Source organism: Corvus hawaiiensis, chromosome 31 (assembly GCF_020740725.1).
Source record: "Corvus hawaiiensis isolate bCorHaw1 chromosome 31, bCorHaw1.pri.cur, whole genome shotgun sequence".
Taxonomy (NCBI): domain Eukaryota; kingdom Metazoa; phylum Chordata; class Aves; order Passeriformes; family Corvidae; genus Corvus; species Corvus hawaiiensis.
The window spans coordinates 320,510-342,177 of record NC_063243.1 but is presented as its reverse complement, the minus strand read 5'-3'; the positions used below and the strand labels follow the sequence as shown (position 1 = coordinate 342,177).

At 57.3% G+C, this 21,668-nt stretch overlaps 1 protein-coding gene, 1 long non-coding RNA gene and 1 pseudogene across 2 annotated transcripts; 1 reads left to right on the top strand and 2 right to left on the bottom strand.

Annotated features, from left to right (window-relative positions):
- Window positions 1–14,301: 14,301 nt before the first annotated feature.
- LOC125318815 lies at window positions 14,302–16,263 on the top strand (annotated as a pseudogene).
- Window positions 16,264–16,701: 438 nt separating this feature from the next.
- Window positions 16,702–17,585, bottom strand: LOC125318843. The gene is made up of 2 exons (XR_007200513.1): window positions 17,345–17,585; window positions 16,702–17,044 (listed from the first exon to the last, which is right to left on the bottom strand). It is a non-coding gene; the product is annotated as an uncharacterized LOC125318843 (long non-coding RNA).
- Window positions 17,586–18,222: 637 nt separating this feature from the next.
- On the bottom strand, window positions 18,223–21,007 carry LOC125318699 (zinc finger protein 16-like). The gene is made up of 3 exons (XM_048289642.1): window positions 20,845–21,007; window positions 19,878–20,073; window positions 18,223–18,783 (listed from the first exon to the last, which is right to left on the bottom strand). The coding sequence occupies exons 1-3, from the start codon at window positions 21,005–21,007 to the stop codon at window positions 18,285–18,287; spliced, it is 858 nt and encodes a 285-aa protein (XP_048145599.1). The 3' UTR covers window positions 18,223–18,284.
- Between the last annotated feature and the right edge of the window lie 661 nt (window positions 21,008–21,668).

The window sequence follows — 21,668 nt, the reverse complement described above, 5'->3', positions numbered from 1 at the left end:
TCTTCACTCTGGTCTTGTCCTGACTGGGCCAAGGGCTACGGCATGAGCGATTTCCTGCTTGATTTGGGCAAAAGCTTGTTGCTGTTCAGGGCCCCAAGGGAAATCGTTCTTCATGTGGGTAACCAGGTAGAGAGGACTCACAATCTGGCTGTACTCAGGAATATGCATCCTCCAAAAGAGCAGGATCGGCGTTGGATGATCCCCAGTGACCCCCGTTGGGCAGAGCCCTGGTGACCCCCGTTCCGGGTGATCCCCGCTGGGTGGGGGGAAGGTGTTGGAGAGATTTCTTTGCCTTCTCCTTGTGCTGCTGGGATTTGCTTGGGAATAAATTCCCTCCCTGTGCCCAGGCTGGCTCTGTTGTGCCCGTGCCGGTGCTCGGGGCGGGATCTCTCCCGCTCCTTCTCTCAGCTCCTGGGCCTTTCCTTGTATTTCCTGTCCCTGTGCAGTAGCAGAGGGCAGGGACAGAGCGGTTTTGGTGTCTCCCGGCATCCAGGCAGGGCCAGCCCAGCCCCGGGGGTTGTGAGGGGCTTGTGGTGGTCCCCCGTTTTCGGGACATCCCTGCTGGAGGAGGGTGTCCCTCCTTGCTGCAGCCCCAGCCCTCAGGCAGCGCTCAGCCAAGCAGGGAGCACCCTCAGCTGGGGCCTCATTTTTGGGCACACCTGAGCCCCTGGACATCTCCATCCCCATTTTGGGGTGCAGCTGAGCTCCTGGATACCTGGGTCCCCAGTTTTGGGACTCTATTTGGCTTGCACAGCCTGGTTTTTGGTAGCGGGGTTGGTTCAGAGATGGCTTCTGCGAGAAGGATCTGGAAGCTTCCTCCATGTCCTGCAGAGCCAATTCCTGGCGGCTCCAAAGATGGAGGTGCCGGATGCAGAGATGCCCCCACAGCCCCTGGGAAGGAGGGAGGAGGGGGAGGGTGTTTTTAAGGGTCTTCTTCTCCTTCTCATTCTCTTGCTCTTATTTTTTCGGTGTCATCAATTTAATTGGTATCTCTAATTAGAGCCTGTTGTGCCCGTGCTGGTGTTTGCTGATGGATCTCTCCCGGTCCTTATCCCCACCCGGGAAGCCTCGGTTCCATTTTCTCTCCCCTGTGCGGCTGCGGGGGGCAGGGACAGAGTGGCTTTGGTGGGTGCCTGGCACCGGGCAAGCGTCACCCCAGGCCATGGGCACCCCTGAGATCCCGCGTCCCTGGGGACACATTTCTGGGCACAGCTGAGCTCCCACCTGCCCAGCACCTCGAGGTTCCCCCTCCAAAAAACTCCACCACGAAGCTGCAGCGTCCCTAAAGCCCCTCAGCCAATCAAAATCATGGCCAGCGCTGGCCACGGGGTGAGTGGTGGCAGCTGGGGCCGTACTGGTGGCACTGGTGGTGCTGGGAGCCCCCCGGCTGCGGGCGCGGAGCTCCCGGTTGAGCGGGGGGGAGGGGGCGGGACGCGATGGGAAAGGGGGGGAGAAGGGGAAGAAGGGGTGATGGGACCCCTAAAATGAGTGAGAGGTGGAGGGGACCCTCAAAGGAAGAGCAGGAGGGGGCTGAAGAGTGGGGGAGAAACGGCTGGGAGGGGGTGGGAAAGTGGGGAAAAGTGGAGGATGGGACCCTAAAAGTGAGCGGGAGTGGGCTGGGGATTGGGGGATTATGGGGGAAAAGGGTGGAAAGGGTGAAAAGGGGGGAATGGGACTCCAAAACTCCTCTGGGGAGCGGCTGGAAATGGCGGGGGAGGGGATGTGAAATAGGGAGAAAGGTGGAAAAGAGGAAGTGGGAGCACGGGCAGGAGGGTCCCATGGCGGCCGTGGGGCACAGGGGGTGCGGAGCGGGGATCCGGGGTGGCTCCCGGAGCTCTGGGCGTGCTGGGGGCTGCAGGGGGGCACCCCCTGAGCTGTGTCCCGCACACACAGGGGTGTTCCAGGGGATGATGAAGTCCGAGTGTCACTTCATGAAGGGCAGCGAGCGGGTGAGGTTGGTGCAGAGGAGCATCTGACACCGGGAGCAGCAACTGCACTCGCCAGCGATGTGGGGCTGTTGGTGGGGGACACCCCGTGTGGGGAGAAACAGGCGCAGTGCTGGAACAGCCATGCAGCAAGAGTGGGGTACAAAGGGGCTCTGGCGGACAGGCTCTGCCGGCACAACCGCGAGATCGTTGCCCCGTTGCTGGCGGAGCGCAGAGGTGCAGAACGTCGGGCAGAGCGAGTCCCCTCGGGCCCTGCCCTGGGGATGAGCCTGGAGCCCCTCAGCCCCCCTGGAGCCCATCCCCGGGGCCTCTTGTCCTCCCAGGTTCCCCTGAGCTCTCCCAGTCTCTCCCAGTCCCTCCCAGTCCATCCCAGTGTCTCTCAGTGCCCCCGCGCGTGTCCATCGCAGCCCTGCGTGGCGCTGGCGCCCCTCAGCCAATGAGAGCGCGTCTCTCTGATGACTCATCAGTTGCCAGGCAGACCCGCAACGCCGACTGCCCCGTGCTGGACTCGGCCTCCCAGTGCCGCGCGCTCCATTCCCAGTCGCTCCCAGTGCCCTCCCAGTGCCTCCCCAGTGCCCTCCCAGTGCCTCCCCAGTGCCCTCAATCCACTCCCCTCTCACGAGGGCAGCTCACTTCTCTCAGAACATCCCGACCCAAAGCTGTCTATGCTTCTAGGCCGATCTCTTGTCCTGTTTCTCGGTGTTGGGCATTCCATCAAGAGCCACCCTTCTTTTTAGCCTGGGCAAAGGGGCTGGGAGAGGGTTTGGGGGATCCTCGGAAGGCAGGGAGCAACTGGGATGGGGTTTGTGGAGTCCTGGAGGAGATGAGAGTGGGTTTGGCATGTGCTGGAAGGTTTAACGGCGTTCTGGACAGATCTGGGAGGAAAAAAAGAGGGGTTTGGGGGGTCCTGATGACTCTCTGGGGGGTTTTATTAGGAGGTCCTGACCCCTGCAGAACCCCCAGAGATGCCAGCGGACACTGCCCGCAGCAAGATTCTGACGGGGATCGGGGACTTCGTGTTGGGCTTCATCTTCCTGGCGCTGGGGCTCGGCTTTCACTTGCTCGAGGAGGTGACGGGGGGTCCCGGGGATCGCATCCCCCCTCCCCCAGAGCGTGTGTGCCCCCCCGGGGCCCCAGCCCGGTGTCACCCCCTTTGCTCTGCCCACAGAGCTCCTGAGCCGCCGGCAGCCGCAGCCCCTCCCCGTGGCCTCGGGCCCGGCCGGGACCCCCCGCTCCATCCCCGCGCTGATTTTGGGGGGGTCGTGTGTCCCCCCCAGTCCCGCTGTCACTCTGCCCCCGCCCGGCTGCTCCCAGTGCTCCCAGTAAGACTTCCCAGTTCACCCCAGTGCCGTTTATTGGGGGGCAGTGGGAGGGACTCTGGGGAACCCCACGGGGGGGCGAGATTGGGGGGCAAAACCGGCCCTGGGATGGATCAGGAATGGGGACCCCCGTGTGTCCCCCCCGTGTCACCCCGCTCTGGCTGCTGGGAGCCCCCGGCTGCGGGTGAGGAGCTCTTGGGTGAGTGGGGAGGGGCGCGGGGACGATGGGAAAGGTGTCTGAGAGGGGGATAAGGGCCGGGGGGACAGCGGGAAAGGGCTTCCCATGAGAGTCCCTTTGTTTCCCCATCACTTGATCTCTTGAGCTGTTCCCTGGGGCTCTTGGGGGAGCAGAATCTCACAGGGGGGGTCCCCAAACCCCTGTCCCTCCCTGGGGGTCTCATGGGGGGCTCGCCCGGTGCTGAGGCGGCCGTGGGGCAGAGAGGGGTGGGAAAGGGGTGTCCAGGGGGGTCCCTTGAGCTCCCAACCTGCTGTGGGGTGCTGGGGGCTGCTGGAGGGGGGCACCCCCTGACCTGTCTCCCACACAGGTGTGCTCCATTCCTGGGGAAAAGCCCACTGGCACTTCCTTGATGACAACAACTGGGTGAAGTTCATGGACAGGAACATCTACAACTGGGAGCAATTTGGGCACAGGGGATACCCCAAAATTTGGAGGTGGGATGGAGTTGTTTTGAGGTGGAATTGAGCCGTTTGCAGTGGGATGGAGTCGCTTTGAGGCGCCTTTGATCCCTCTCGGCTTTTGGGGTGCAGAGCTGTGAGGGACTGAAATGTTCCGGGTTAATGGCTCAAACCATTGGCCACCGGCAACAGCAGCGGGGCCTTTGCTGGCCGTGGGCACAGGGAGCGCCCGGGGGCACAGGGGGGAACACTCAGCCCGGAGGGGACGAGCCGGGCCTGGAGCCAGGGAAGGGCAGAGGCCAATGGGAAGCAGATCCGGCCAGGTGGGACAGGGCTTTGGAGCAGGGCAGCGCCCTCCCTTACACAGCTGGCCCAGCTCTGGGAACCCGCCCGGGGCAGGCCCGGGACATGCACACAGAGGGCTGGAGGTTTCCATCCCCTCGCATGGGCCATGCCTGGCTCAGCTGCGCTGCCGGGAGGGGCAGGGCCATGTCTTAGAAGGGGCCATAAACCATCAGAGCCCCCAAAGTGCCCCGGGATCCACAGTGTGACATCGGACAGTGCAAAACTCCCCCGGGGGAGGTGCCTGGGTGTTCACCCAAACCTGAACCTGTATTAACCCACGGAACTTGGAGTTTCCTGCGCTTCCCCAGCCCCCACGGGATCCAGCCTGGGACCATCACTTACACCAAGGACAGGGACATTGGAACAACCCAAACCAAAAGTTTTGTTGCTGATCCAGGGCTGCTGACTCTGTATCCTTCTACTCTCATACTTTCTTTGCCCTTATACATTTCCTAAGTGTTACTTTTATGCTTTTAATATTACTGGAGATGGTAACCAAAAGGGCTCCAAACCCCCTTCACACAGCAACCAAACTGTTCTGAAATAAACCCTACAGAGATATATTTATAAACACAGATCTTTCACTGTTGTTTCACTCTAATCTGCCCCAGGGGAGCCATGAACCAGACCCTGGGTTACCCTCGCCTTCAGGGGCGGGGTGGAACAGGAGCCGGACACGGGGGAAGCTTCTGGAAGCTGCTGACGGAAGCCACCCCTGGAGGCCCCCTATTTCCAAAGCCTGGCCATGCAAACCCAGGACACTGGATCCAAACATGGATCACTCAGACGGGGGGACCAGGGCTCTGCCTGTCGTGGTTTGACACAGCTGAGCGTCAAGCACACGAAATCTGTTATTTTTCATAAAGGGAAAATAAGAAAATATTGAGGAAAACTAGAGAGCTGCGAGGCAAAACAGGTTCAAACTTAAACAGTTGCTGTACAAAGAAAAAGTTTATTACCAACAGAATTAAAAGTAAAAGGAAATAACAAGAAATTCAAGCAAACCTCCCCTCTCTTCCAGCACTTCCCTCCTTTTACCCAACTCGCACAAAGGAAGCAGAACATGGGATTTTAGTCAGTGCTGCAGTTCTTGAAAAGTCTCTTTGTTATGCTTAAGGAAAAAAGGGTTTTCTTCTGCATCACGTGGTTCCCAAAGTGCCACCAACAGCAGACCCGCCCAGAAAGAAACAATCTGCTGTGGTGTAAAACATCTCTTGGGCGTGCCCAGCCCCTGCCTTGGAGGGATCTCTGCTGAGAGAAGAGATTTTGTAATCGCCCAGCAGGACTCGCTGGAAAGGCAACCACTTCTTTGGTCACGGCGAGAAAAGACAGACCCACAGTCCTTTAGGAGACCCTATGCAGATCCTCTGTAACCCATTGGCCTTTACCCATCCCAGATCCTTTGTAACCCATTGGCCTTTACCGATCCCCTGTATCCCTATAAAGCCAGCCCTCTGCCCCTGCGAGGAGAGAGAGCTGCTGCCGTCCCTGGCTTTCCCCTTCGCTCGAGTACGGACCAGCAATAAAGCTACTCTGTGCGGAACCAGCCACACGAGTGTCTTGTCTCTCTCTCTGGTCTGGCTTGGCCTGGAGGCTGCCCTGCAGAGCTGAGCTGGAATCACGAGCTGATAATCACTGAAGAGCTGACAGTCTCTGCACAGGCCCTCCTGCCAGCAGCTGAGGTAAGACATCGAGCCTCGGGAAGGCGATTCCTTTCGGGACCATCTCCCCGGACCGGGCACCTCTTCCTGGGTCAGAGCCACTGACCCCATCACCAGCTGTAATAATCTCTGCCCTGAAAAATCTCACAGTTCCTTCACACTGCCAGACAGGGGCCATCACATGGGGTTATTAATCTTTTTAAGGATTAATTACTTTGGCCTGAACACAAAGGGTTTTGGGGTTTTTTTTGTGAAAGGAAGTCTCTAAAAGCCTTTCAATACTTCTATATAGCCTGGCATAGGCACTTTTCATAATTTTCCTGGGCCACGGGTGAACTTTTCATCTCGCCATGTACTCCAAATGGATCCAAGAGACAAACAGTTTGTGATATTACAGTTTCTTACCACGGCCTGCAGGAAGGTTTTTGAGATACGCGCGAGAATCGCGGCACCGCCCTCTTTTCTCCCATCTCCATTTCCAGCTCCGTCCCACAGGACTCGCTTTCTCTTCTCTCTGACTCCGAAGCCGCCACGTTGAAGAGTGTTCTTGTTCGGGCTTTACGGTGGAGAAAGCCTCGCTCCCTTTGTGCTGCTGGCTGCGTGGTGTCCTCTTCAGTTCAGCGCGGAGTGTGCTGGCTGCAGACAGGAGGCTCCGCCGGCTCCCGCTGGCGCCGGCTCCGCGTGGAGAGGAGAGGGACCCGCCGGTCCCAGGGAGCCGCGCCGGATGGGTTTAGCTGTGAGCAGTCCATGGCTGGCTTTAGCTGCCTGCGGCTCTGGGACAGTTCCCCCCCAGCAGTGACACAGGCTCTGTGCCGCGGCGTTGGGAAAGGAGGGGGTGCAGGGGCCCTGGCCCAGCGGGGCCCGGAGGCTCCAAGGCCGCCCCACCTTCGGCAGGAGAGCTGGAACGAAAGGAATTCCTGCCTTTCCATGTGGTTTAAATGTGTAAACTGTGAGAAGCATCATTAGTCTAAAAGACTGTCCATCAACTCAGGGTCAACCCACTACACCAGCTCTGCTGGAAGTGGGCAAGGGCACCAGAAACCCCAAGGCCCAGCCAGTGCTGCTTCTGGAGGTGCTGGGAGCGGCCAGGGAGGCAGCCCCAAACTGAGGGATAGGAAGGTCTCTTCCGGCCTGGATGAATCCGGGACTCGGGGATCGCCCCGGGCCAGGTGCAGCACCTGGCACTTGGCCTTGTGAGGCCTCGTAAGGTTCTTGTTGTGCCACTTCTCAAGCTTGCCCAGGTCCCTGTGCACAGCCAAATCCTGCCATGGTGCCCCTGCCACGCTCAGCTGCCCGTCCCCTGCAAACGTGCTGAGGGGGAGCTCGAGCCCCTGCCTGTGTCATTGGGGACGCCACTGAAGAGCCCCAGGGCCAAGGCAGAGCCCTGAGGGACACCCCTCGTCCCCGGCCTGCAGCTGCATATGGAGCCAATGCCCCCAAGTCCCTGGCTGCGGCCATCTGGCCAATGGCTCGTGCCCTGAGTAGCCCACCCGCCAAAGCCAGTGTGTGGAGATTGGGCTGTTGAGTGGGACTGTGGCCAAAGCCTCACAGAGGCCAAGGGCTACAAGTGCCCAAGTCCAGGGCCTGCTCAGTGCTACTTCCAGCAGGCTCGGCTGCTGAAGGGGCACCGGCTACAGCCCTTTGTGACACAGGCGCGTGGTGTCAGGGCCCTTGGCCATGTGGGACCTGGGGGTGCCCAGAGATCCTTGTGACATCAGAGAGCCCCGCCCTGGCCGAGGGTATCTAAGGGGCGCAGAACCTTGGAGTGCCCAGTCCGCTGAGAGCCACTGTCGCAGAAGGAAGCAGCTCCCGCAATCCTTCTGTGCTACAGGACCTCAGAGATGGAAGAGGACAAGGCAAACCCCAGCTCCTCCCAGCCACCCACCCCTGTGCGCAGCGAGCTGCAAGACCAGACCCTCAGCTGGCACTTGGTGGGGGCAGAGAGTGCCTCAGTCAGGCCACAGACAGACACTGAAGAGGAGCAGGGGCCCTTTGTCATCAAGGAGGCAGAGAGGAAACCTGGCATGGATGAGGAGCCTTGCCAGGGGAGAGACACTCGGCCCCAAGAGATTCGCCTGTGGGAAGAGGCAACAGGCCGTGAGTTGTCCCAGTGGGTACCAGCAGTGCCAGTGCAGGAAGTGTCCCTGTGCGGAGTGTGGAGTCACCAAGGGCTGAACCCGTGGAAGATGGGTGTGAGTGTGCAGTGGGGAGATGGGGCACAGCAACAGCTCTACCAGAGGGAACAAAGAGTGAAAGTCCAGGAGCTGCCCCAAGGGGAAGAAGAGGGGAATGACCCAAAGCTGTCCCAGCAGGGCGAAGGAAGGGTGAGGGGCCAGGAGGCAGACAGGGGGTCACTCCTGGCAGAGAAAGGGAGCGAGGAGGGCACCTCAGCTGGAGACAATGAAGACTGCCAATACCACACCCAGCTTGAGCTGTCCCAAGAGTGCCAAGGTGCGGCAAAGCCAGAGCTGTCCCAAGGAGAGGTCAGCAGCTCCCAAGACCCCTCTGACGGGGATAACGGCATCGAGCCAGAGCCGTGCCACGCAGAGCTCAATGAGGGGGAAGAGTACATCTACCGAGAGGTTTGCATAGAGGAAGATGGCAGCGACAGAGACCTCACACAGAGCACCTGGCAATACACGTGCATCTTCAGCTTCGGGGTCCCGCCCTCGCTGCCGAAGGACGCCGCCTGGGACGCACTCAGCGTCCTCGAGCTGCGCGAAGAAGGCGGGCGCCGAAGCCTGGCAGCTCTTGCGGCAGACGGGCTCCCGGCGCCCGTCCCTCGGGAGGCCTGGGCCGAGCGCCCGGCACGGGAGCCGCTCTGGGCCTCGCTTCCCCCCGTGCGAGGCCGAGCCGCCACGGGACCCGCAGCTTCTCCTGTGCTGGCCTGGCAGGAGCCGGGGCCTGCCCCGCACAGCCCCCGCGGCCCCTCGGCTGCCCAGCCGGCTGCCCCCAGCAAGCGGCCCGGCCGCCTCAGGCGGGCGCTGCGGGCGCTGCGGGCGCTGTTCCGCTGCCGCTGCCTGGCGCCGCGGACGCGGGAGTAGCGCCCGCCCGGCCCGGGGCTGCCGATGGCGGCCGGGCCGGGGCCTGCGCGGGCCCCCGGGAGCCGCACGGGCGGCCTCGGCCTGGCCGGGCCCCGCAGCCTGAGCTGCCCCGGCTGCTTTGGGCCGTGCCGGGGGCGTCTCCCCGACGCCCAAAGTCACCGGCGTGGCCGGCCCCAAACAGCGCCCGTGGAGCGCGCTCGGTGCCGGCGCGCTCGGCGGGGAAGCCCAGAGAGTCACCGAGGTGCCCAGAGACCCTGCCGGGCACCCGGTGCCACTGGCACCCGGGCAGCGCCAGCGTCGCCCCGAAACCACGTCCCCAAGGGCCACATCTGCACAGCTCCTGAACGCTGCAGAGACAAGGACTCCACCACTGCCCTGGGCAACTTCTTCCAGTGCCTCACGCCTCTGCCAAGGAAAAACTGCTTCAGATCTTGAATCTGAACCTCCCCTGGTGGCATCAAAGGCCACGGACATGACTGCAGGACTTTGACTCAACAAGTGGAAGCTGACTTTAAGAAATAGTAATAGTTTAAAAAAAAACCCCAGAAATTAAAAAAACCCTCCTCATACAGGAAAAAAGAATAGGAATAGGAATAGGAATAGGAATAGGAATAGGAATATTGTGATGATGAAGAAATAGCAGTAGTAAATAGGAGGAAGAAGAAAAAGGAATAGAATATTAATAAAAATAGTAAGTTGAATAAGAATAATAAGAGCATAGGAATAAGAAGAAGAAGAGGAAGAAGAAATAGTAGTAAGCAATAAGAATATGAAAAAGAAAAGAATAAGCATAACAAGTGAATAAGATTAATTAGAATAGGAAGAATATGATGAAGAAAAAACAGTAGTAGTAAATAAGAAGAAAAATTAAAATAGGAATAAGAAGAATAAGAGTAAGACAAAAAAGAAGAAGAAGCAGGAGTAGTAGAAGTAATTAAAAAGAAGAAGGCAAAGAAGAAGAAGACTTAGATGAAGAAGAAGGAAATAGTAATAATAATAAGAAGAATATCAAATTAAAATACACATCCACACATCCTCTAGAATCCCATCCCTCCCATTTGTTGTTCAATAAAATGCATGTCCAATACAATCCGTTTGTTGTCCTCATATGGTCTCACTTGCACCTTCCCTGGGGCACAGGCGTCTCTCCCTCTTGGCATCCTAACCCATGGGCAGGGTCCCTTCCCGCCACAAGCATGCCAGGATTCTGTCAGGGACTCCCTTCTCTTCTTCCCTCTGCTTCCAGCTGGAAAACGTGCAGCAAAGCAGCCTTTGCTGTCTGCTCTGGGAGCCCTCCCAGCTGCTGGACCTTGTCCCCTGGCCCTGCACAGCTCCCTTGGGAGGCACGGCAGGACCAGCAGCGTGGGAGCCTCGGGAATGCCCCTCTGGGATCCATGGCACACACTGCAATGAGCTGGAACTCCAGTTCCCAGTGAGGAAAAGATGTTCCTGCCCTTCAAGGCAAAGCTCTGAAGGGGCTGAAACCCAAGTGGAGCAAGATCTTACAGTGACATTTCACTGCCAGCCTCCATAACTTCATCCAGGGCTGCTTTAGCTCCTGGATTGGGGAAAAAAAACCATCAGGGGAGGGTCTTTGGCTGGGAGCTGCCCTGGGCAAAGGGAGACACTGGGAGGGAAAAAGAGCAGGCAAAGGAAGGCAGGAGAGAAAGGAGGACCCGGCCAAGAGCATCACTCCGGATCTCTGAGGGAAGGGGAAACCTTTTGTTGTATGGAAACCAACAAAAACTCGGAGTATCTCTGCCAGGCCACTGAAGGCCTCTCCTGCCCCACTCTCCCCAAGCAAAGTGCCCCTCCTTGCCCATCCTCGCAGCACTGTCCTCATGCCCTTCTGCTCGTTGTGGATGATGGGGCAGAGGGTTTGTTCCAGGGCATCCTGCAAGCACCAGGCAGGACAGTTCCACCAGGATGGGAACCCAGCTCAGGGCTGAGGGACTCAGAAAATCTAAACACCAACACAACACCAACAGGGCACATTTGTCACTTTTGCTACAAAAGGCAGCACTGAAAATGATGGGTAATGAGAGCCTCCTAATCACCCCAATCCCTTCTCCATCTTAAACTTTCTCTGAAATAACCAGAATAGCTCTTCAAATTCCTTCATCTTTGTCAGTCCTAGATCTTTGGAGAGCAGACTGGGGAAGAGAGCACAACATCAGCATGTTGGTAATCAGACATGGCTTGTTGTCCGTTTCTCCTTACTCAGTTACAGCGGTAGATATTGGGAATAACCAGCTGTCCTGAGGAATTTTTCCTGCAGCAAGTTATTTTCCTGTCATGGTCCATCTGTAATTTTATTACTTTATTACTTATTAAATGACTTATTACTTATTAAAACACCAACATACATACAGTACAGCGCCTTGCAATTACTCCCCCTTATATTTATAAACCTCAAAGTCTTCCAGGTCTTAACAACATCTTTCTTCTATTCTTACTCTTTGGGTGCATCAAAGACTCCTACTCACAGCAGTAGAGAAAACCTTCTCGTTAAAGAGTACCAGTGGTACAAGATCTACCCAGGCAGCCATAGCCGTGGCTACCAGAGATGCATCTTGCTGGGATCATACCCAAAGCACCCCAGTTTAAGGTTTAATTTTCCTTTATTTTTTTAAACAAAAACGGGAGAGATGTTGCCGTGCACCTTCCCCCCCGTACTTGGTCTGTCCCTGATCATTTAATTTTCAATCAGTTTGCAGTTTCCCCTCCCCTTGCTGCATTGTATACGCCTTGCCTTAGCTGCCAATCCTTGATGTACACCACCCCTTTCCCCTCGCCCTGCTAGAAAGTTCTTCCCCCCCTCGATACCCCCTTGGTCCCTTTGAATTTCTCCCCTCCCCTTGTTTTCCCTCATTGGCTAATTGTATGTCACTCCACCTGTGAACCCTCCCCTTCTCCTTCCCCACTGGTCCTGAGATTGTTGCCGCCCTTTGTCCAACCCCCCTTTAAAAAGCTGTGCAACCCCTTTTCTGGGGTCTTCGGTCCCTGGTCCCCCTGAGGACAACAAAGCCCTGGATACTCTACTGGAGTCCCCTCCTTCCTTCTTGCCTCTGCCTGCGAGTGCAAACCATTCAGCACCCTGAGAGCTTTGCCTCTTGCGGCGAGACCAGCTTCATCTTGGTCTTCGGAGCGCATCAGACCCGTCACTGCGAGTGACCGGGCAGCTCCAGCAGCGACAGTTATGTACTTGGAATCGCCGTGCTTATGCTCAGTGGCAAAAGCACAAACCCAGAAGCAAGGCAGAAAAGGGTACTTACTTTCAAGACATGCGAGATTTGTAAAGAATTACAAATGACCAAAGAAAAAGGGGGGATTGAGAAACGGGTGATCAGTACTTAATTCGTGTAAGCACAGTTAACTATTGGGAGACAGCAAATGTTAATCACAAAAGCGGAGAAGCAGGATTCGCCCTAATCTTGTCAAGATAAGAGGAACAAGAATCTGTTTGAAACCAGCACAGAAACTGCTGAGTCACCCCACAAAGGACTGCCCGTGCTCCAGAAAGAAAGGTGAAAAGGGCATTGTGATGAAGAGTACGGATCTTCATTGGAAAGACCCGCGAGGAAGAAGAGGAGCCTTCCTCAGTGCGACCACCAGGACACACCACTCATGTGTGACACATATGCTAATGATATTAATGACGTCCAAGAACTGATTTGTATAACCACCCCTATCCCAAAGAATGTGATGAATATTCATGAATTTTACCCATAATATTGTGTTGTAGGAAGTGCCGTGCGTGTGTGTGTGTGTGTGTGTGTGTGTGTGTGTGTGTGTTTTTGGAGGAGAGACCCCCCACGTATCCGGCACTGAATAAAGCAAATACCCACTTATCTGACTGTCTCGGAAGTGCCTCTTGGCCCAGTTTGGGCGATTCGGGATCCCAAAAAGCTGCCAGGGATCCCAAAATCTCCAAAATCCTGTCAGGGATCCCAAAATTTCCAAAATCCTGTCAGGGATCCCAAAAACACCATCAGGAACACCCCCAAACCTGCTGGGACATGTCCCGCATGGCGGCCAGGACTGCAGACCCGAAAATCCTGAAAGGGACCCTAAAAACCCCATCAGGGATCCCCTGCGGCACAGGTCCCGCATGCAACCCCAAAAACCCCCAAAAATTCATCAGGGGGTCCCATAAAGCCCTCAGGAACACCCCAGGGACCCCAAAACCTGGCTGTGACAGGTTCTGCGTTGTGGCCAGAACTGCGGACCCCAAAATCCCATCAGGGACACCCCAAAATCCTGTCGGGGACCCCCTCCCGTGTTGGGGACAGTCCTGGGGTGTCCCCCCATCCCCTCCCGGTTTGTCCCTTGTCCCCCTCCCGTGCTGGGGACAATCCGGGGGTGTCCCCCCGATCCCCTCCCGGTGCATCCCGTGTCCCCTCCCGCCTTGGGGACATTTGGGGACACCCCCGTCACCCAGGTAGCCGCACGGCCACGTCCCGGCCGATGCCCGAGGAGCAGCGGTGACAGGGACAGTGCGCGCCGGGAGGCGGCCATGGCTGTCACCCTCCCACCCCGGGCAAAGGCTCTTAACGGGATCGGCGCTCACGTGGCACCGGGACCGGGATCAGGATCGGGATCGGGGTCAGGATCAGGGTCAGCCACCCCCGGGATCGGGGTCAGCCACCCCCGGGATCGGGATTGGGGTCCGAACCTTAGTCAGGATCGGGGTCAGGATCGGGATCAGCCGCCCCTGGGATAGAGATCGGGATCAGCCACTCCCGGGATCGGGATCGGGATCAGCCGCCCCCGGAATCGGGGTCAGCCACTCCCGGGATCGGAATCGGGACCGGGATTAGGATGGGGGTCCGCGCCCCGGGATGGGGGGAGATTTGGGGACATTCTTGGAGACAGCACAAAGTGTGGGGGGAGCTCGGGGGGCCGCCCCCTCTCCTGGGGACCCTAAATCCCCCCCTCCCCACCCCAGGGGACGCTGGGGACCCCAAAACTTCCCCTCCTCGAGTGGCCAGAGCGAGCTCTGCGCTCCGGGACCGGACACCGGACACCCCCCGAACCGAGCTCCGCGCTCCGGGACCGGACACCGGACACCCCCCGAACCGAGCTCTGCGCTCCGGGACCGGACACCGGACACCCCCCGAACCGGGCTCCGCGCTCCCGGACCGGACACCGGACACCACGTCCAACAACTAAATGCGGACCGGCCTTCTTATTTGCATAACCCCGCCCACCAGAACGACAAACCACTGGGCAATACCAGCGTAATTTGCATGGCCACGCCCACAAGCCCACACGCCACACCGAGCAGGGCCCACCTATTTTACATAACCACGCCCACCGCCTGCAAACGCACGGCGGGAAACGTTCCGCGATTTCCATAACCACGCCCACCCACGCCCACCAATCACACCGCGGTATTCTCCTTGCATTTTGCATAACCCCGCCCTCATCCTGGCCACGCCCAGCACCGGCTGCAGCCGCCGCCAGTCGCTGTTGCCTCCCAGTGCTCCCAGTAAGTGCCGTACTGGGAGGGATCGTGCTCCCAATTCCTTCCCGGTGCTCTCAGTATCGGTCCCAGTGCCGCGCGGGGCGGGGCCACTTTGGGAAACCCCCCAGGGCACAGCGCGGCTGCTCTGGGGTGTCGGAACCTGCCCGGGCCGGGGCGGGAGCGGAGGAGCAGCGGGAGGAAGAGGAAGGAGAGAGGAGGAGGAGGAGGAGGAGCAGGAGGAGGAGGAGGAGGAAGAGGAGGAGCAGCAGCAGAAGCGCGCGGTTCCCCCGCCCGCCCGCTGAGGCCGCAGCTCCCCCGGCTCCGGCAGCATCGCCCCCCCGCATCCCGAGGTGAGCGGGGAGGGGGAGCTCGCCCCAAATCCATCGGGGGTCTCCGGGAGGGTTTTTTGCGGGGCAGGCGATGTTCGGAGCTTGCAGGAGCCCAAAGCTGAGCCTCAATGCCCCTTGGGGGGGGGGGTGTGGGGGCGATATCGGTTTTGGGGATCCCCGGGAGAGCCGGGGGGAACGCGGGAGCCCCGGAGTAGGGAGAGCGGAGGGGGGCGATTCCGGAGGCGGGGGACCCCCTGCAGCCTGGAGGGGTAGGGGAGGCTGGAGATGAGTGGGGTCCGGGCCCCTCGACACTGAAAGGAGCGGCGACTTCTCGAGCTGGGCTCGGGCAGCGGAACCACCAAACCCAAGGCGCTCAGGCCTTGTTTTCCCCCAGAGCAGGATTTCCCATTGCCAAGCCGTGGCCGGATGGAGGAGGAGGAGGCCGCGAAGAAGAGGAAGATGCCCCGGGAGCCCCAGGCAGGTGAGGAGGAAGTCAGTGCCCCTTTCCCTTCTCTCCTGCTCCATCTCCCAGCCCAGCATCGCCCCCGGCTGCAGGACAACCCCGCTGCCGACACCGTCCTGCTGGGGACAGACTGGGGGGATCTCCTTCCCCTTCCCTGTGGCACAGAGGCAAATGCCATCCTCTCCTTGTCCTTCCTCCCCAGACAGGGAGCTGAGCACGGAGCGCAGAGAGAACAAATCCCCGTGGCAGAAGCTGGTGGGAGAGGCCGTTTTGAGTGGCTCCACGGGGCAGGAATCTAAGGGGGAGGAAGAGCCCCAGAGATGCTGCACAAGGAGGGGCTGCAAACACAGCCCAAGGAGGTCCAAGGAGGAAGGTGGCCGGAGATCCAGCCAGAGCTTGGAGCTGGGGGTCCATGAACAGCTTCACAATGGGGAGAAGCCCCACAAGTGCTCAAAATGTGGGAAGGGCTTCAGGTGGAAGTCCAGACTGATTGTCCACCAGAGAATCCACACCGGAGAGAGGCCCTACGAGTGTGGGGAGTGTGGGAAGAGCTTCAGAGACAGCTCCAGTCTGATCTGCCACTGGAAAATCCACACAGGGGAGAGGCCCTACGAGTGTGGAGAGTGTGGGCAGAGCTTCAGCCAGAGCTCCAACCTGATTGTCCACCAGAGAAGCCACACAGGGGAGAGGCCCTACGAGTGTGGGGAGTGTGGGAAGAGCTTTGGCCGGAGATCCAGCCTGTGGGCACACCAGCGGACGCACACAGGGGAGAGGCCCTACGAGTGTGGGGAGTGTGGGAAGAGGTTTCCAAGGAGCTGCAGTCTCCTCAAACATGAGCAGAGTCACACGGATGAGAGGCCCTTCCGCTGCCCCGACTGCGGGAAGGGCTTCCAGCGCAACTACACCCTCATCATCCACCGGCGCATCCACACCGGGGAGAGGCCCTACGAGTGTCCCCAGTGTGGGAAGAGTTTCTCACAGAGCTCTTCCTTGACCCAACACCAACGGAGCCACCACTAAGGGAAGCCCTGCGAGTGCCCCGAGTGCGGGAAGAGCTTCGTGCGCTGCTCCAGCTCCATCCCCCATGGGAGGATCGGCGTTGGATGATCCCCAGTGACCCCCGTTGGGCAGAGCCCCAGAGCTCCGTGGTGCTGGTGATCTGTGTGGGAAGACACCAGGCTGGGGGGCTCCGCCTCTTCCTGGCTCCCAGTGGCCTTGATTTTCTTTTCATTTCTCTTTGTCCTTTCAAAACACCCAAACCCGGGGTAAAAATAAAGATGTTGAACTAAGACATGGATGGGGACGTGGGGGGATCTTCCAGGGGATGTGGGAGATGCTGGCTTGAAGGGAGTTGAGGGTTCCTGGTGATTCATTAAATCTCGATATCCATGGACAAAGACCCTCTAACTAATTAAAGTTAGAAAGTGGTATGTTTATTCAGGCACCAGCGGGGGGGCATGGGAGTAGCCTCCTAAAGACATGCCAGCCAAGTACAAGGTTTCTCGTTCTCTATTTATTACTCAAAGTTTTACATCTTCTGCATATGTATGACCCCAGCACCTCCCATCCTCCGCTTTGTATTAAAATGAGATCATTGGTCTTTCACGCATGCGCAGTTTCTCTCTTGAATTGGGTCAGTGGTCCTGAAAGAGGAAGTCAGGAATGTCTTCCTCACAGTGACCTTTTTACCTCCTTGCTGTTGGCAGGCCTTCGTGACCTCTTGGCGCAGCCCAAGATCTCCTACTTTTGATTAATTATTACGAAACCCAGGTGCTGTTCTTGGTTCTATTAGTTTCAATTTCTTTTGATGACAGTTCATTCATTTGGTTTCCTTCTATAAACAAAACTTTAAAATATAATGGCAAATAATACATCACTTAGCTCTAGCTTAGGCATCTACTAAGCATTAACTTATCTTTTGTTTTTCTACTTTGTGTCTTAATCAATACAAATTTCTTCTAACTCAGCTAAAATTTTAACTTTTCAGAACCTTGACTCACTTAAACACCTAAGAAAGCAGTATTTCTCTCAGGTTTGCTATAGCATATGCGCAGGGGCACGCACACAGACAGAAACAATGAGGCAGGGAAGGTTCCTGTGAAAAATTCCCCTCAGAGGTCAGTGAAATCCTCACTTTGGAAGCTTTTTCCTCTCCTGCTGGGCACAGGATCAGGCCTCGAGGAGTGAGAGTATCGGCCCAGGACACATCGTGGTTTGGCGATCTCCAGGTATAGCAAACCTGAAGGTTTGCTGGCTCTGAGAGGCCCCCTCAGAGGGAGATTGCTGGTCACAGCCCACGGCGGCCCAGGAGAGCTCAAAGGGTCTCCTTTTGGGCCACTGTTGAGAGGGTCCCAAGAGAGTGGGCTTCAGTCATAATGATGTTTCATCCCGGCCACAGTTTGGGTTGGCACTTTCTCTGAAAGTGGGAGAGCAGGAATGCTATGCCATTCAGGCAAGAGGAACCTTTTCTAGGGCTGGTCATAAGGAAAGCAGGAGCTCCTCAGCAGTTCCTGGGAGCAGACAGTATTTCTGACAAGCTCGGAAAGAGCTGAGCCCAGGTGCTGTTTTCAAAGCCAAGGCCTAACAAGCATTTCTCAGATCACAGTGCAGCCTGGAAAGGAGGAGAGGGGAATGCACCAGCACACTGGGATCCCAGGGATGTCCATGGCCTGGGGGGACGCTGGAACAATGCCAGGCACCCACCAAAGCCACTCTGTCCCTGCCCCCCGCAGCCGCACAGGGGAGAGAAAATGGAACCGAGTGTTCTTGGGATGGGATAAGACTGGGAGAGATCCCTCAGCAAACACCAGCACAGGCACAACAGACTCAGCCTGGGAATTTATTACCCGGGAGGGAATTTATTCCCAACCAAATCCCAGCAGCACAAGGAGAAGGCAAAGAAATCTCTCCAACACCTTCCCCCCACCCAGCGGGGATCACCCGGAACGGGGGTCACCAGGGCTCTGCCCAACGGGGGTCACTGGGGATCATCCAACGCCGATCCTCCCACGGGGGATGGAGCTGGAGCAGCGCACGAAGCTCTTCCCGCACTCGGGGCACTTGCAGGGCTTCCCTTAGTGGTGCCTCTGTTGGTGTTTGGTCAAGTTAGAGCTGCTGGAGAAGCTCTTCCCACACTGGGGACACTCGTAGGGCCTCTCCCCGGTGTGGATGCACCGGTGGGTGACGAGGGTGCAATTTTGCTTGGAGCCCTTCCCGCAGTCGGGGCAGCGGAAGGGCCTCTCTTTTGTATGAATCCACTGATGTACGAGGAGATTGAAGGTGGTCTGGAACCTCTTCCCACACTCCCCACACTCATAGGGCCTCTCCCCAGTGTGGGTTCGCTGCTGCTTTCTCAGGGCAGAGCTCCAGCCGAAGCTCTTCCCACATTCCAAGCAGTCATAGGGCCATTCCCTGGTGTGGATCACCTGGTGCCGGATCAGGTGGGAGCTCTGCCCAAAGCTCTTCCCACATTCCCCACACTCATAGGGCTTTTCCTCAGTGTGGATCCTCTGGTGTTCCCTCAGGCTGGAGTTCCATCTGAAGCCCTTCCCACATTCCAAGCACTTGTGGGGCTTCTCCTGTCTTGGTTTTGAAAGACAGGTGTCTGCTAAGGTAGGCGGAAGCCTCCCTTGAAATGGCAGATGTAACCCTTTTCCCTCCGAGTTATTATAATTTTGAAAATCAAGGGCCTTTAGGCAAAGGTGTGGGAAATAGGAATAACAGTTCTTTACTATATATATATATATGTATATAACAAGGCAAACAAACAGCAATAACTATGGCAGTAACAGCAAACAATCACAAACCCAGTGCCAGCCTTCTCGGCTGTCAGGCCCTTTCCCCTCGGGTGCAGTTCCGCTCGCAGCCGGCAGGGGCGCTGGCGGCTCCCGGTGAGCAGGGCAGGTGCGATGGTTCCCCCGCGGCTGCAGGGGGCGCTCCGGAGCGAGCTCGGGGAGCACGCGGCACTGGCGGCCTGGGATCCCGGGAAGGGATGGAACAAAGGCTTCACAAACCCCTGGGCAGCCGATCCCGGACTCTCAGGAACAGCAGGCTGAAACGACAGGCTGGAGCGGCAGGCTGGAGCAGCAGGCACGAGCACAAATCCCGGATGGCAGACGAGATGTATCCAGATGGGGAACCCCCCGGAGGTGCAGGCAGGCAGGGCAAGCACGGCTACAACGCAGCGAAAGCTCGAAGCAGCAGTGGGGCAGGGCGGCCACAGCCCGGCCTCCAGCAGGGCAGGGAAAGAGGCTTTGGGATCCCAGCGTTGTTTCCAGCAGAAAAGAAAAACAGCCGAAAAGAGGAACCAGCACCTCCTTTCTCTGCAGCTTCTCTCTCCAGACACTGAGAGCAAACTGCCCCCACACCCAGGTGAAAACAAAAGAGTAGTCAGGTCTTTTGTCTTCTCTTAAGTATGGCCATTTGTCCCCTCGCAACATGCATATGGGAAAAAAATTCCTTTAACAGGAGAAAAAAAAAAGACTAAAACCCCAACAGCTTGGCGTGAAGACAGGGCTTCCTGGACTTTGGTGATGGTATCTCGGGCTTCAGGTGTGAGGGCACGTGGAGAGTCCAAGTCTCCGCTGCCGCGGAGGAGGTTGAAGAGGGGGGTGAGATCTTCTGTTGTGACTCCCAGTAGGGGACGTATCCAATTTATGGATCCGCACAGGCTGTGTAAGTCCTTTAGGGTTTTGGGATCCTCTTTGATGGCGAGTTGCTGGGGTACGATGGTTTTCTCATGGATCTGGAGGCCGAGGTAAGTCCATGGGCTGGAGTGATGCAGTTTGTCCTCATGAATCTCGAACCCTGCTTCTTCTATGGCTTCAATTGTCTTTTTAAGAGTTCTGTCCAAATAAGTTTTTTCTGATGCACAGATTAGGATGTCATCCATATAGTGGTAAATGATTGCTTCTGGGAATAGGCTCCTGATGGGGGATAGAACGTGAGCGACTTACCACTGGCAGATGGTCGGGCTGTTCTTCATGCCTTGTGGGAGGACGAGCCAATGGTATCTTCTGAGTGGGGCTTCATCGTTAAGAGAGGGGACAGAGAAGGCAAACCATGGTGTGTCTTGAGGATGGAGCGGGATGTTAAAGAAACAGTCTTTAATGTCAATGATGGCAAGCATCCAGTCTCGGGGCAGCATTGATGGTGATGGCAGGCTGGGGTTGGAGGGGGCCCATATCTTCAATGACCTCATTGATCTTTCATAGGTCATGGAGTAGTCTCCATTTGTCTGTGCCAGGCTTTTTCAGCACAAAGACAGGGGAATTCCAAGGGCTTGTGGTCTCGGTGATATGACCTTTGGCAAGTTGCTCTTCCACCAGGGCTTCCAGCACACTGAGTTTTTCTTCTTCAAGGGGCCACTGCCTTGTCCACTTTGGGTTGTCAGTCTTCCAGGTGAGCGGGGGAGTAGATGGCAGCGCACGTTTCTCAGTGGCCCCAGTCAGAAATCCTGGCTGGGAATGGTAAGGGTGGCACCCCACTGGGATAGAAGGTCTCTGCCCCATAGGGTGATGGGGGCTCTTACCATGAATGGTCGGGTGGTCGCTATCTTGCCCTTAGGTCCTTCGATGACAACATTTTGTTTGCTCCTCATGGATACTGCAACTCTACCAATCCCGGAGATCGTACCTGCCACTGGCTCCAGTTCCCAATTCCCTGGCCACTCGGAGCGGGCGATGATGGTCACGTCTGCTCCGGTGTCCAGCATCCCTGGGCAGTAGATCCTCTCTCCTGTACAGAACAAGCTGCACTCGATGGTCGGTTTGTTTGAGCCCACAATCTCTATCCACATTGCTGTAGGATTGAGAGGAAGCTGTTCTGGGCGGTTCTGTGGAAGTAAAAAAGCTTGAGCAGTTGGTGTTCCCTGTGGGAGAAAGAAAGGTGTGTCCGTGCAGCAAAGCTGGACAAGAATCTCTTGTCCAGGGTGCACTGTTTGCATCTCAGGTAGTACAAAGAGTTGTTCTGGACCATGGATGGTGTCACTTAGGATAAGAATGTCCCATGGGCCGTCATGCGGTCCATACTTTCCTGTGGGAATACGATAAAAACGCTTGTCAACAAAGTTAAGTGGCAGTGATGTTACCAGTTGGCGTCTGGTTCCGATCAGTAGCGCTCTGTGTGTTGGATCCTTCTCACGTGTTCTGGGATCGCCTGGGATGATGGTGCCGGGTGAGGTCCAGTTGTCTGCTCTCGGTGGTCCGATGTGGAGTTCGCAGCCGGGGCGGGGTAGTATGGCCTTTGATTTGTTGTCTGAGCGCGGGGCCTTGACACCGCGCTCCGATAGAAGTTTTCTGGACGCTGCTGGTGCTGTTGCTGTCTCTGGTGCCTTTGGTAGGTGGCACGATGGTCCTGGGTGGGTGACCTTTGTGGGCAGTCCTTTATAAAGTGTCCAAGTTCGCCACAGTAGAAACAGCGGGCATTCTCCTTGGAGACTGCTGCAGCAAATGCACCGG

Bases quoted from the DNA above. Each gene is read 5' to 3' on its own strand.
- LOC125318699 (XM_048289642.1), bottom strand. From the start codon at position 21,007: ATGTGGATAGAGATTGTGGGCTCAAACAAACCGACCATCGAGTGCAGC. The intron at 20,074-20,844 runs GTACGATCTCCG...TCTGTGCATCAG, and splicing joins GGAACTGGAGCCAGTGGCAG to AAAAAACTTATTTGGACAGA. The intron at 18,784-19,877 runs GTGCGGATCCAT...AAGACAGGAGAA, and splicing joins CTAAAGGACTTACACAGCCT to GCCCCACAAGTGCTTGGAAT.